Raw genomic sequence first — 13,568 nt, 5'->3', positions numbered from 1 at the left:
AGTTCCATACTTCCTAGGCAAAAGAAAGCCCATTGAAGAAAGTTACCGTATTTTCCGCTCCATAAGACGCACTTTTTCCCTCCTAAAAAGTAAGGGGAAATGTGAGTGCGTCTTATGCAGCAAATGGCGCTGCACAGAGAGGTAGAGCTGTGCAGCGCCCCTTCAGCGAAGCTAGAGAAGGAACAGAAGGAGACCTTTCTGTTCCTCCTCCCGCTTTGATGAAGGAGCACTGCGCAGCTCTCACTCTCTGCGCAGCACCTGTCCTGCGAAGCCAGAGGAGGAACAGAAGGGTCTCCTTCTGTTCCTTCTCTAGCTTCGCTGAAGGGGCGCTGCACAGTTCTCCCTCTCAGAGAGGAAGAACTGTGCAGCGCCCCTTCAGCGATGCGCCTGTCTTGGCTTCTGCCTTAGCCATGCGCAGCCTCTTCGGGCAGGGGAAGCCTTAATCCCGCTGCCCTGAAGAGGCTTGGCGCGGTTATCCCAGAAGCCAGATCCCTCTTGCTGTTCTGGCTTCTGGGATTCAGAATAATTTTTTTCTTGTTTTCCTCCTCCCAAAACTAGGTGCGCCTTATGGTCTGGTGCGTCTTATGGAGCGAAAAATACAGTAACTCTTTATTGTCAAAGATAACACTTGCTGTTGCTTCTACAGCTCTGGATACAGCAATCTAGTGTCTAGCAGCTATTCCCAGGCCCACACTCTATGGAGCAGTTGCAGCAACTAGGGACTGCTCCCCCTCCACCCATTTATTTACCTTCCACTGACAGGCTGCACACATGCAACTGGAGACTATGCCTGTGTGAAAGCTGCCTTTGCTCTTCCCGCTTCAGTACTCTCCTGGTTCTGGGAGACAGTGGTGCAGGAGAGGGTAGGGAAGCACCCACCCCTTCCCTTCCCTTGCCTTGCCTGCCTCCTCTTCCTCCAGCTCTGAAGCTCCCCCTACCTTGGATTCTTGCCTCCTGGCTTGTACAAGCCCCCACAACCCACTGCCCTCATCTCTCGAGTCAGACTCCAGCCCCTCTTCCCCCCAGTGCACAGTCCTCAACATCCTGCCAGCCCCTGACATACTCCCACCCAACAAGGCCACCCTCCGCTTCTGCCCAGGATCCCCTCCACCACCTGCAGTGAAAGATGCTGGATGCCTGCAGAGATATTGCTGGGGAAGATGTGCAGGTCAAGGCCACCACAGTCCACTGTCTCTTCTGCTGGGCAGGTGCAGTTGGCTGGGCAGCCAGGCACGTTCTGGGCTGGGATGCCTCCCATGGGCTGGGATGTCGCCAGCAGCAGTTCGTCGTCATCAAGGCTGTCGAGCAGGAAGCTGCAAGGGATGCTCGCCAGCAGGAATAGTAGAAGACGGCCACTGCCCAGCTGCTGGGGGCAGAGGTCAGGGCTAGTCAATAGGAGCTCTATACAACCACCCTGCGCATGCTTTTCTCTCAATGCTTCCCCTGTCTGCTTCACCAGGTAGGCCAGGAAGCCCCCCCTTCTCTCCCCACCCCCATGATCCCCACTTGAAATGCAGACAGAGCCCCTTAAAAGTATGGAAACGCCTCATTTATTTGGAGGGGGGAGATGGAAGGCACAAGGGGGTGCTTGTCTCTTCCAGCGGGGAGCTAGGCGAATGAGCGTGCTGCATGGGAGATGGGAGAAGCACGGCATGGTGGCAAAATGAAATAAAACAGGGCAGCCTGTGTTGTAAATGTTTGGGTAGAGTTCCTGTGCATGGGGAAGGGTGTCAAAGATGTGTGTGGGCTCGTAAACGGTTGCTGACTAGTGAAGGTGGGGTGCCTACTCACACACTGCCGTGCAAACCAGTGGCTTTATTGGGCCAGCATTTATTGGGGGAAGAAAACTGTGAACAGTTTGAGCCTAACAAGCCTGAGAGCTGGAGCTGAGGAACGGGATGTGGAATTGTGCATGGGGGGGGGAGCGGCGAGGGGGGGGGGAGCGGCAGGGAGGATGGATGACTGGGAGCATTCAAAGGGTTCCTCTGGCCTGAGGTTGCCTAGATCCTTTAAATCACTTCCCCACTCTCGTCCCAGCATGCCCCATTCAGGACGGGCCCAAGAAGTGGAAGAATCCATACGTCATCGTTTCCCATCAGTTAAGTCAATGCACAGCCCCATTAAAATGAATGGGAGCTGAGCTTTGTGGTCCTGAAATGGGTTCAGGATTGCCCATCAGAAAGCAGAGCTGCCCGGCAATCCACCTCCACCCCTAATCTGTGGCATTAATGAGCGCTTGATAGCACAACCAGTCACATGGGCTGGTAATATTTTCGGCAGCCCCTTAATCTGAGAGTTGTGGCCCAGAAGACTCTCTTCCTCTGGAGAGAGCCCTGGGCTTGCACTTCTGAGGTTGTACAGAGCAGCTGCTTTCAGAAGCAAGTAGCAGTGGTTCTCAACCTGTGGGTCCCCAGATGTTGTTGGACTACAGCTCCCATCATCCCTGAGCTCTGGCCTTGCTAGCTAGGGGTGATGGGAGTTGTAGTTCAACAACATCTGGGGACCCCCATGTTGAGCAGTGGCGTAGCGTGGGGGGTGCAGGGGGCTGGCCGCACCGGGCGCAACATCTGGGGGGGCGCGCTCGCACTCGCAGCTCTCTGCCCCTACCTGGCTCACTCACTCTCTCTCACTGTGCGAATCCGATCCGAGTCGCCGGGTCGCCGCCCACTGTGGAGGGGAGGGTGCCAGGCATGCGGTGCGGTGCGGAGAGAGAGCAAGGGACTATCTGGGGGAGGGACAGTGCAGCGGGGGGGGGGCGCAAATTACTTGCCTTGCCCCGGGTTAGGGGGCACAAATTACTTGCCCCGGGTGCTGACAACCCACACTACGCCACTGATGTTGAGAAAGGCTGCAAGTAGTCTCAAGAGGCAGTGTGCCTCTGAACGCCAATTGCTGGGCATCCCAAGCAAGAGAACACTGTTGCATTCAGGTCCTGCTTCCCATAGGTATATGCTGGCCTAGACTAGCCTTTCTGCCCGATCCAGCAGGACTCATGTTTTTAACCATCTCTGCTTGGTATACTTCCCTCCACATAGATAATGCCAACTAAAAATTTTTGAAACATATTGCCACAGGAATACAGTGACTTTCCAAGGTGCTATAAGAATACAGTGGTACCTCGGTTTACATACGCTTCAGGTTACAGACTTCTCTAAACCAGAAATAGTGCTTCAGATTAAGCACTTTGCTTCAGGATGAGAACAGAAATTGTGCAGCGGCGGTGCAGCGGGAGGCCCCATTAGCTAAAGTGGTGCTTCAGGTTAAGGACAGTTTCAGGTTAAGAACAGACCTCCAGAACGAATTAAATTCTTAATCTGAGGTACCACTGTATACTAAACCAAGGAGAATGGATTTTAGGGAATCATCCCCAAACAGGCCAGAAGGAGGGGAGGGGAAATGGACCTTGAAACTGCACTGATTGTATCCCTGTGGCCAATACTGGAGGGACCCAATACCATTCCGGGGGCAATCTGGTATCTCTGGCCAGCTGGAAGGTCAGGAGGCCAGTTTGCCCCAAGGACAAGGGATGATGCCATTGGCAAAGTGCGCCTGGGTTTGCGTTCAGCTCCTTTGGGAATTCTTTCCAGCATGTCTGTAAACCGATCTTGGGAACCATAGAAGCCTGCTCAAAGCAGGAAACAACCAGTCCTTGTCTCCTTACCACCGGACACCAGTCTGTCAAACAGAAGAGACAGAAGCTAGAAGCCCTTGGTTCTGAGCCAAGGAGTCTTGTCTGCTTGTTAGCTTTCGCTTTTGTATTCAGAAAAAAAGAAGAAACAATATTTGGAAGGACGTTTCTCCTCCTTACCCTTCTTCCCGCGCCACACACTTCCTATCATGCAGGAATAATAATCATAATATTAGGAACTCTCATCTCCACGACAGAAAGAGCTGCACATGTAAAGCATCATTATCATAACAACCACCACCCCAACCTGCCTGCTGTGCGGTTGTTAAAGACGCAGGAGACAACGATTTCCCCTCCTAGTCAAACCCAAACAGAAAGCATACCTGCAGCATCCATTAATGCTGAATAACCCTAGGTTTCGGGCTGCACAACCGTTAACCCGCGCGGTGGCCCCTTTGCCCCCAGGCGCAGCATGCACACGACCTTTCCGACCCCGCGCGACACGGGTCTTAGCTCCCCGGCATCCCGGGCGCCTCCCACGCGAAAGGGGCAACTCCCCCCGCGCCCGCCTGGGGACCTCCCCGCCCCTCGGCCCCTCCGCGTCGCCCCCTGCCGGCGCGCTCCGGGGCGCCACGCGGGGGGAAGCGGCGCCCGGGTCCTCGCTCGCTCACCATCGCCCTGCTCGGTTGGAGGCGCCTCTCCGCGGGAGGATGCCGCGGGTCGCGAATGGGATCCAGAGCCGCGCGGGGCGGCACCCCTTGCCCTCCCCGCTGGCTCGCTCGCTCGCCTTCCTTTCCCTTCTGAAACCAACCTCTTGCTGCGGAGGAGCCCAAGGAGCGCAAGGGGAAGGAGCCGGGGGAAAGCCCTCCCCTTTCTTCCCCAAAGGCAACCGGGACGGACCTGTCGCCGCTGTTTCTGCGTGGGAGTGGGGCGGAAGGGGGGGGGGGAGAGAAAGAATTGTTGCGTCTCCTTGTTTTCCATCCGATCAAAGTTAAGACGAGCTATTGCATAACGCTGCCTCCGCGGAGAGAGGTGGGTGAAATGCCAGCGAGGCGCAACGCTCCAGGGGCCGATCAATTGCAGTGGCGTAGCGTGGGTTGTCAGCACCCGGGGCAAGGCAAGTAATTTGCGCCCCCTAACCAGGTAGGGGCAGAGAGCTGCGAGTGCGAGCGCGCCCCCTCCCCCAGATGTTGCGGCCGGTGCGGCCGGCCCCCCCTGCACCCCCCACGCTACGCCACTGATCAATTGCGCCGCGCCCGCGGACTGACTGCTTTCTCCATATCTTTCTCCAGCGCGCCCACCTTAGTCCTGTATCTCCTCCAGTTAACCTGTCAGCAGCGGCACCCCGCGCTCTCCCAGGACTTTCAAGGCTGGTCTTACTTGAACACCTAAGAAAAACATGAGACTTGGCACAGGGAACAGTGTGCCCCCTGACCATGCTCAGAGGGACCCTGCTGTGGTTTCAAGCAAAGGCCCCTGCAAAGCTCACAGAGTCAAATATCAAACTTGCACTGTAAAAATTAAGTCAGGATAAGATTAAGGATTAAACCACAGAGCCTAGGACCAATGGCGTAGCGTGGAGTGTGCAGGGGGGGGCGACCGCACCGGGCGCAACATCTGGGGGGGGCGCTCACACTCGCAGCTCTCTGCCCCTACCTGGCTCACTCACTCTCTCTCACTGGCTGTGCGAATCCGATCCGAGCTGCCGGGTTGCCGCCCACTGTGGAGGGGAGGGTGCCAGGCGTGCGGTGCGGTGCGGTGCGGAGAGAGAGCGAGGGACTATCTGGGGGAGGGACAGTGCAGCGGGGGGGGGGGCGCAAATTACTTGCCTTGCCCCGGGTGCTGACAACCCACGCTACGCCACTGCCTAGGACTTGCCAATCAGAAGGTCAGCGGTTCGAATCCCCACGACGGGATGAGCTCCCATTGCTCAGTCCCAGCTCCTGCCCACCTAGCAGTTCGAAAGCACGTCAAAGTGCAAGTAGATAAATATGTACCGCTCCAGCGGGAAGGTAAAAGGCGTTTCTGTGCGCTGCTCTGGTTCGCCAGAAGTGGCTTAGTCATGCTGGCCACATGACCCGGAAGCTGTACGCCGGCTCCCTCGGCCAGTAAAGCAAGATGAGCACCACAACCCCAGTCGGCCATGACTGGACCTAATGGTCAGGGGTCCCTTTACCTTTAAGGTTAAGGATATTACATCAAAGTTATCAGCTGCAATCTGAATGACAGACATTTGACCTTCAAAATGACTCCCCCCCCCCACACACATGCCCACCTCCCAGGACACTTACAGCACTTCTCTGGAATATCTATCTGCATGTTTGTACTTCAGTCCCACACACCAGCAATCAGTTTTTGGGACTGCAATTTGTTATCCAGTGGCTGCCACCAGCCTTCCTCTGCGGCTTTTTACCTTGGGAAGAGAAACTGCCAAACACTTAAAGACTACCTGGTTCCAGGGTCACAAAGTTAGGGCAAGTTGGGTTCCATTCTCTGTCCAGCCGCAAAATGCCCCGATTTTATTCCCCCTGAACAAAATGGAGGAATCAACAGGACAGGATGATTGTCATGGTCCGGTTCACGGGCGATCGAAGTCCCAGCTGGGGATGTCGGGACCGGGGGCAAGATGGCAGGGTGGGAGCAGGAACGGGAGTCCAGAAGCCAGGAGTTGGGAAGCCAAGAGTCCGAGGGTCAGAGAGCTGGGAGTCAAGAAGCCAAGGGTCCAGAAGCAAGGAATCACGAAGGCAGGGGTCCGAGGATCAAGGAGAAAGGAGTCACAAAGGCAGGGGTCCATGGAGCAAGGAATCACAAAGGCAGGGGTACAAGGAGTCAAGGAACCAAACACAGCAAGGCAGGGAACATGTTGCTGGGGCAAAGAGCTGAAGGGAAATGCTGACCTTATATCCCTTCCCAGCTCTTGCCACCAGGTGCTATGAGTTACCAATTGGCCTCACCTTTGCGGTCGAGCCTTGCCTCTCCAGAACAAACTTAGGAAGGCCCCAGTCCTGGTCACAGGGCCTGGCTCCTGCACACACATGACAATGATGCCCACATGCTTTAACAGGGTATGTGGACCATGATATAAACAAATTCGTTTCTGTTATTATCCTTGCACTAGCCCATTGTTTATATCCTGCCTTTCAGGATACAATTCCTTCAAATGCAGCTTATATTAAACTACATTTTTAAACTACCACAATAAACAACAGCAACGTATAAAAAGACATCCTTCCCACAGGGCATTTAATGGTAGAATGTGTCTGTCTTGAAAGGAGACAGTCCAGATGGAATAGTTGCCAAGGTGGTCTTCACCTGCCTCCCTCTCTCTACTGGGCTCCTTACACATTCAAAGCACATTTCCCTTCTCAAAGAATTCTGGGTACTGTAGTTTTTTTATTCTTACTGTTATTATTATTATTATTATTAATAGTAATAAAATTTGTATACAACCCTTCATCCAAAGATCACAAGGTGGTTCACAACATAAAAACACAAAATTAAATCACAAAATACATAATAAACACTTTTAAAAGGCCACAGAATGTTATCAGCCCAAGGCCTGGTTATAGAGAAATGTATTTGCTTTGCGCCTAAAGGTATGCAATGAAGGTGCCAGCAAGCTTTCCTGGGGAGAGCATTCTACAAATAGCGAGCAACTGCAGAAAAGGCCCACTCTTGTGTTGCTGCCTTCCAGACCTCTCATGCAGCGGACAGACAAAGAAGGGCCTCGGATTATGATCACAGGGTCCAGATGTAGGGAGAGGTGGTCTTTGAAGCACAGGTGGCAACCATTTTGCACGGGGGGTTCGTTCCTGGTTCCCCTATGCATTGGTGGACGACGCATAAGTCCACTTCGCCCTGTTATGCTCCCATTCTGCCCTCTTCCAGATCCAAAAGGACCCAGGTGTCGGTGGTTGCCCATCAATTGGACACATGCAAAATGGTTGCTGCCTGTATTGTTAGGGGTCGCTGGGAATTGAAACTACAGCATGGAGAAGTATTGGAGGGGGAGACTATGTTTCACATGTGCTGTAAAGCCCTGACTGTAGATGACCCTGTGGTGTGGGGAAAAGTCCAACTGGAGCAGGTTCTGAGGTGGTCTTCATAGGAACGTAAGACAAAGACTGCTGGATCAGGTCCATGGCCCATCTAGTCCAGCATTCTGTTCTTGCAGTAGTTGATTAGATACCAGTGGGAAGCTTGCACACTGGGCATGAACACAACAGGAACCTGCCCACCTGTGATTCCTATCAACTGGTAATCTTCATTTGTTTCCCCATTCTCTAGAAGTCTCCAAAAACATATTGAGAGGGACTTGAACTCACTGAATCTTCAAGGAAAACTGGCTCTAGTGGAGAACTCAGGAATTGAGACAGCTGCAACGAAAACAGGAAGTCGAGTAGGCATTTATCTGTCTGACATAACACTAAGGCATGAGGCCATCCAGTGAAATGGATGAGCAGTAGATTCAGGAAGGGAACGAGAAAGTACTTTTTCACACAATTTATGATTCACTTATGCAATTTGCTGCCATGAGATGTGGGGTTGGCTTAGGCTTAGATACAAAAAGGCTAGACAAGTTTATGCAGACAACTTGTGCGGCTTTATCAGCAGGTATTAGTCATGATAGGTGCTTAGCAGCAGCGTATATTTGAACACTAGATGCTAGGGGATTAGCGAAGGGTAGGGCTGTTGCCTTCCTGCCCTGACTGGGGACTTCCTGGATGCTGGCCACTGCTGGAAGCAGGATGTTAAAGCAGAAGGAACTGTGGTCCGATCCAGCAGGGCTGTATGCACTCTAGTCAACATCCCCTTAGAAAGACAACATCTGTGCCTTTAACAAATGTGCAGATATAGTGAATTTTGGATTGTGGGGCAGCAGCACCACCACCACAGAAAAAGCCAACTATAAAGTAACTTGCTTTGCCCACAAAAGGAATATGGCATTCTACTCAGATTTGTGATGGTGCAGTTTTAATAAAAACATACTTGTCGGCCCATCACTCGTCCCTACAGGCTTCTCATGTCCCCAATTTGGGGAGCCCTGAATTATGCAATGCAAGAGTTGGTAAACAAGAGCAGGTGCTTCTGGTTTTTCTGATTGTCATGCAAATTTATACAGCTCTGAAAGCAGATGCCAGGAATATTTCAGTGACTCTGGAATGGATCACTTGTAGTTTCCCATATGTCATTGGGATGAGATAGAGGAATTCTGTGAAGCCATGGACTCACTTCACTCGGCCAAAAAAAGCTTCCAGATCTGGCCTACATGTAAGGCTTAATTTGAACCAGGGATGAGCCCAAGACATGTGCTTAGTTTTAGTGCTTTATTTCAGACAGTAGAATTTGTTTCAAAATCTAGTTCTGGGTTTATCATTTTTCCTGGAACTCAATTTCTCTGTTGCTGCAGACAGCCTGCCTCAATGTCTTGACTGCATACTTCCAGCCTACCAGATTTTCAGACACATAAGAATCTGATATGCAAAATTATCTAGGTTGGAGAAAAACAGAAGTGTTACAGGGCTGAACTTAACTTGGCAGCAAAAGGACACAGTTCTTTGTTTGAAGACTGCCAAACAGTGACATCTGACTAGCTGGCTTGAAAGCACTATTTATAGCTTCCTTTCCTGGCTTGGCTTAAGTGATGGATATATAAACACTTTTTTTGTTTATTGTTTTGTTATTGGTTCCCTCACCTCTTCCTTGTTATGTTTGCCAGCGTATTCAGTTCTGTGCCAGGCTGGGGCACACAGCACAGCCAGGGCTCCATCTCCAGTTAGGATGACATGAAGGCACAGTCAGAGCCCAAGAAGTGCTGAGATAAATAAAAAAGGGAAGAAAAACAGGACATTTTAACTCTGCCCTTGCAAAATCTGAGATATAAACAGTGCCATGCACTTCAGTGAAAAGCACATAGGGTAGAATTACCGGGTTGGCGTGCTCCCTTGTCATCAATGATCTTGTTTCTAGACCACCTGTCATCAGACGATTGCAAGGAAGTATACCCAGTGGCGTAGCGTGGGGGGTGCAGGGGGGGCCGGCTGCACCGGCCGCAACATCTGGGGGGCGCGCGCTCGCACTCGCAGCTCTCTGCCCCTACCTGGCTCACTCACTCTCTCTCACTGCAGTGCTGGCTGTGCGAATCCGATCCGAGCCGCCGGGTCGCCGCCCACTGTGGAGGGGAGGGTGCCAGGCGTGCGGTGCGGTGCGGAGAGAGAGCGAGGGACTATCTGGGGGAGGGACAGTGCAGCGGGGGGGGGTGCAAATTACTTGCCTTGCCCCGGGTTAGGGGGCGCAAATTACTTGCCTTGCCCCGGGTGCTGACAACCCACGCTACGCCACTGAGTATACCACAATATAAAAGCTTCCCAGAGCCCAGTAAGCAAGGAAAACTTGCTGGGTGCACATGTGGGGGAGGACATATAAATGGTTTCTCCGCTCTCCATTTATTTATTCATTCCCCTCCACCCCACATAAGGTTGCAATGGCGTTAAGTAAATTGAGCTCAAGTTGTGGGTTCACTGTATAGTTTTCTTAGGGACTACAGCTAATCCAGAATGCGGCAGCTAGACTGGTGACTGGGAGCGGCCACCGAAACCATATAACACCGGTCTTGAAAGACCTACACTGGCTCCCAGTACGTTTCTGAACACAATTCAAAGTGTTGGTGCTGACCTTTAAAGCCCTAAACAGCCTCAGTCCAGTATATTATGGTACCTCGGGTTAAGTACTTAATTCCTTCCGGAGGTCCGTTCTTAACCTGAAACTGTTCTTAACCTGAAGTACCACTTTAGCTAATGGGGCCTCCCGGTGCCGCCGCGCCACTGGAGCACGATTTCTGTTCTCATCCTGAAGCAAAGTTCTTAACCTGAGGTAATATTTCTGGGTAGCGGAGTCTGTAACCTGAAGCGACTGTAACCTGAGGTACCACTGTACCTGAAGGAGCGTCTCCACCCCCATCGTTCTGCCCGGACACTGAGGTCCAGTGCCGAGGGCCTTCTGGCGGTTCCCTCGCTGCTAGAAGCCAAGTTACAGGGAACCAAGCAGAGGGCCTTATTGGTAGTGGCACCCGCCCTGTGGAACCCCCTCCCACAGGATGTCAAAGAGAAAAACAACAAATCTGAGGTTCTGCCACCACAACAAAAATCCCGGCTATGCCCGTGCTTTCTGGTTCATTTTTGTTGCTGTTTAGATTTGTACTCATTCTGAACCTAAGAGGTGACTCACAGTACTTATGCTATATAAGAATTACTGTATTTTTTGCTCTATAAGACTCACTTTTTCCCTCCTAAAAAGTAAGGGGAAATGTTGCTAGAAGAGTCAATTGATTTGTCAATTTTCATTTTATCAAGAAGCCCTAGAATTTCATCTCTTGTCACTTCTATTTGCCTCAGTTCCTCAGACTCCCTTCTTGTGAAAGTTCAGGCCCAGGAATCTGCCCTATATCTTCTGCTGTGAAGACAGATGCAAAAAAATCCTTTAGCACACCTTTTTATCTGCTGTCATCTAAAGGTCCAACACCCACCCTAGCCAATCTCCTGCTACTAATGTATTTAAATGAATTTTTGTTGGTGGTGTTCTTCATGTTTTTGTTTAGCAATGTGCTCCTCAAATTCTTTTTTTAGCATCCCTTCAGGGGGTTTTAAAAGCAGATTTTCCAGCTGCACAAATTCTCTGTCAGACATCATGTCACACATGCAAACATACACACAGTGTCAAATGAACACACAGTATGCTTTGCTTACACCTGTGACAGTTTTTCCATAGAAGTTAGTCATTCTCACTCTCATTCTCATCTACAGCAAAACCCAATTTATAAGTGCAAGGGACACTTCCTGAAAATTATGTATCTATCTACTACTCTGCCTCACCAAACTTGTGCTGCCAAAATTGGTATGTCTCAACAGTCTTCTTGGCCCTGGAAGTACTTTTCTTCATCTGAAGATTTGTATTGAGTTAGGGGGACAGCTGCCCCCTGCCCCCCATTGGCTACGCCTATGGCAGAAAGTGTGCAGCCTTGTAGAATCCTAGATCAACATACTACTTGATGATAGCACTGAAATGATTTTGGGAATGGTGCATCCTAAAAGGTTAATGCTGTAGCATAGAATATTGTAATGCCATATGCTTTAGGCCAGGGGTAGGCAAACTAAGGCCTGGGGGCCGGATCCGGCCCAATCACCTTCTCAATCCAGCCCATGGACAGTCCGGGAATCAGCGTTTTTACATGAGTAGTATGTGCCCTTTTATTTAAAATGCATCTTAGGGTTATTTGTGGGGCATAGGAATTCGTTCATATTTCCCCGCCAAAAAAATATAGTCCGGACCCCCCGCAAGGTTTGAGGAACAGTGGACTCACCCCCTGCTGAAAATGTTTGCTGACCCCTGCCTTAGGCAGTCCCCCCCCCAAGTTAGTTATCAACTGTTGTGTGAGTTTTAACTGTGAGAGCAGCAAGCATGTTGTGTGCTATGCTGCTGTCTGCCTCAGAGTCAGTCAGTAAATACGGATCAGTCTCAGGTACAAATTAATGTAAATATTCTTCAGTAATGTAAGTATTGGGATGCGGGTGGTGCTATGGGTTAAACCACAGAGCCTAGGACTTGTCGATCAGAAGGTCGGCGGTTCGAATCCCTGCGACGGGGTGAGCTCCCGTTGCTCGGTCCCTGCCAACCTAGCAGTTTGAAAGCATGTCAATGTGCAAGTAGATAAATAGGTACCACTCTGGCGGGAAGGTAAACGGAGTTTCCGTGCGCTGCTCTGGTTCGCCAGAAGCGGCTTAGTCATGCCGCTTATGACCCGGAAGCTGTATGCCGGCTCCCTCGGCCAATAAATCAAGATGAGCGCCGCAACCCCAGAGTCGGTCCCGACTGGACCTCTAATGGTCAGGGGTCCCTTTACCTTTACCGTAAGTATTGCCTGCCTGTCTTGTACATTCAATCTGACAAGAGCAAGTACAGCAAGTAAAAGTCATATGTTATTTTTAAATTTTAAAATCAAGTGTGTTGCATTGTTTTCTTCTAGGAGGGAAAAAGAGAACTACATGTTCAAAAGGCCAAATGTCCTGGGGCAACTTCCGCACAACTCTGTATAATTACCACAATGATAATATCACCCATTTTTTTCTGTACAGACGAAAGGAGGTTCACATCATAAGGAAAAGGAGAAACCAGCAAACTTATGCATCAATTCTCAAAGTTGCATAGTTGACCAGCTTGAATGGAAACAGTTCAGAGATGGGGGAGCCAAATGTCAAGGGTGTGTGTGTGTGTGTCCTGTCAGCTGAAGCCATGGAGCTCTCTTCCATTTTTCCCTCTCCTGCAACTAGATTGAATGCCCCCATCCCTGGTGGTTAAAGTCCCTGCAGGCAGAAAGCTAGCCAGAGAGCTGAGTGCTTTTATTGCTCATCTTCCGCTTGCAGGGAGTTTTTGCTTGTCTTGGTAGGGGGGAATTCAGTCAACCCTCGCACCCCCTCAACTTTCTATCAACTCCTGCCTAGGTAAGGAAGCCTCCCTCCCGCTCCCTGTGGTCCTCGCTTGACAGGACCGCAGGCCGAAGCCTCGTTGCCGGGGCAACACGCACGTTTTTATTTTGCCCTATCGGCTTCCTCTACGTTGGGGGCGGGACTGAGAACCCCGTTAAGGCGGGGCATTAAAGCACGCATCGTTTCTCATCGGCGGCAACTGAAAGCTATTTCCCAGACTGAAAAGCGGCCCCACCAATCGCAAGCTCAGCACGCGCGGCTGCAGGATTTGGAGGCAGGCAGCGGAGATGATCGGCGGCTGCGGCTGCCAATGGAGAGCGAGAAAGGAGCGCCTAAGAATCCCAGAGCGCCGCGGCGAACAAGCGATTCCTCGCGCGCGAGGCTGGCCAATGAGGAGAAGGCGATGGGCGGGGCTCCGAACGGGACGCTCGTTGGGAGGGGGAGGGGGAGGCTGCTTC

At 51.4% G+C, this 13,568-nt stretch overlaps 1 protein-coding gene across 10 annotated transcripts in view; it reads right to left on the bottom strand.

Moving 5' to 3' along the window:
* Positions 1–13,461, bottom strand: part of PODNL1 (podocan like 1) — a 26,015-nt gene extending 12,554 nt beyond the window's left edge. The window contains exons 1-4 of one of the 10 annotated variants that reach the window (XM_083420077.1): positions 13,346–13,461; positions 9,325–9,443; positions 7,867–8,004; positions 1,115–1,363 (exon numbers count right to left, since the gene is read on the bottom strand). In XM_083420077.1, coding sequence (XP_083276203.1) covers positions 1,115–1,258 — 144 coding nt within the window. In that variant the 5' untranslated portion in view covers positions 1,259–1,363; positions 7,867–8,004; positions 9,325–9,443; positions 13,346–13,461. Of the gene's footprint in view, positions 1–1,114; positions 1,367–4,011; positions 4,142–4,299; positions 4,686–7,866; positions 8,005–9,324; positions 9,607–13,345 lie in introns of those variants that run through there. The other 9 variants (XM_083420076.1, XR_014506299.1, XM_083420079.1 and 6 more) reach the window with 9 other exon arrangements.
* Positions 13,462–13,568: the final 107 nt, after the last annotated feature.

Source organism: Podarcis tiliguerta (assembly GCF_965153285.1).
Source record: "Podarcis tiliguerta genome assembly, chromosome: 17".
Classification (NCBI taxonomy): Eukaryota; Metazoa; Chordata; class Lepidosauria; order Squamata; family Lacertidae; genus Podarcis; species Podarcis tiliguerta.
Note: the sequence above shows the minus strand (reverse complement) of the source record. Positions and strands in the feature narration are given on the sequence as shown.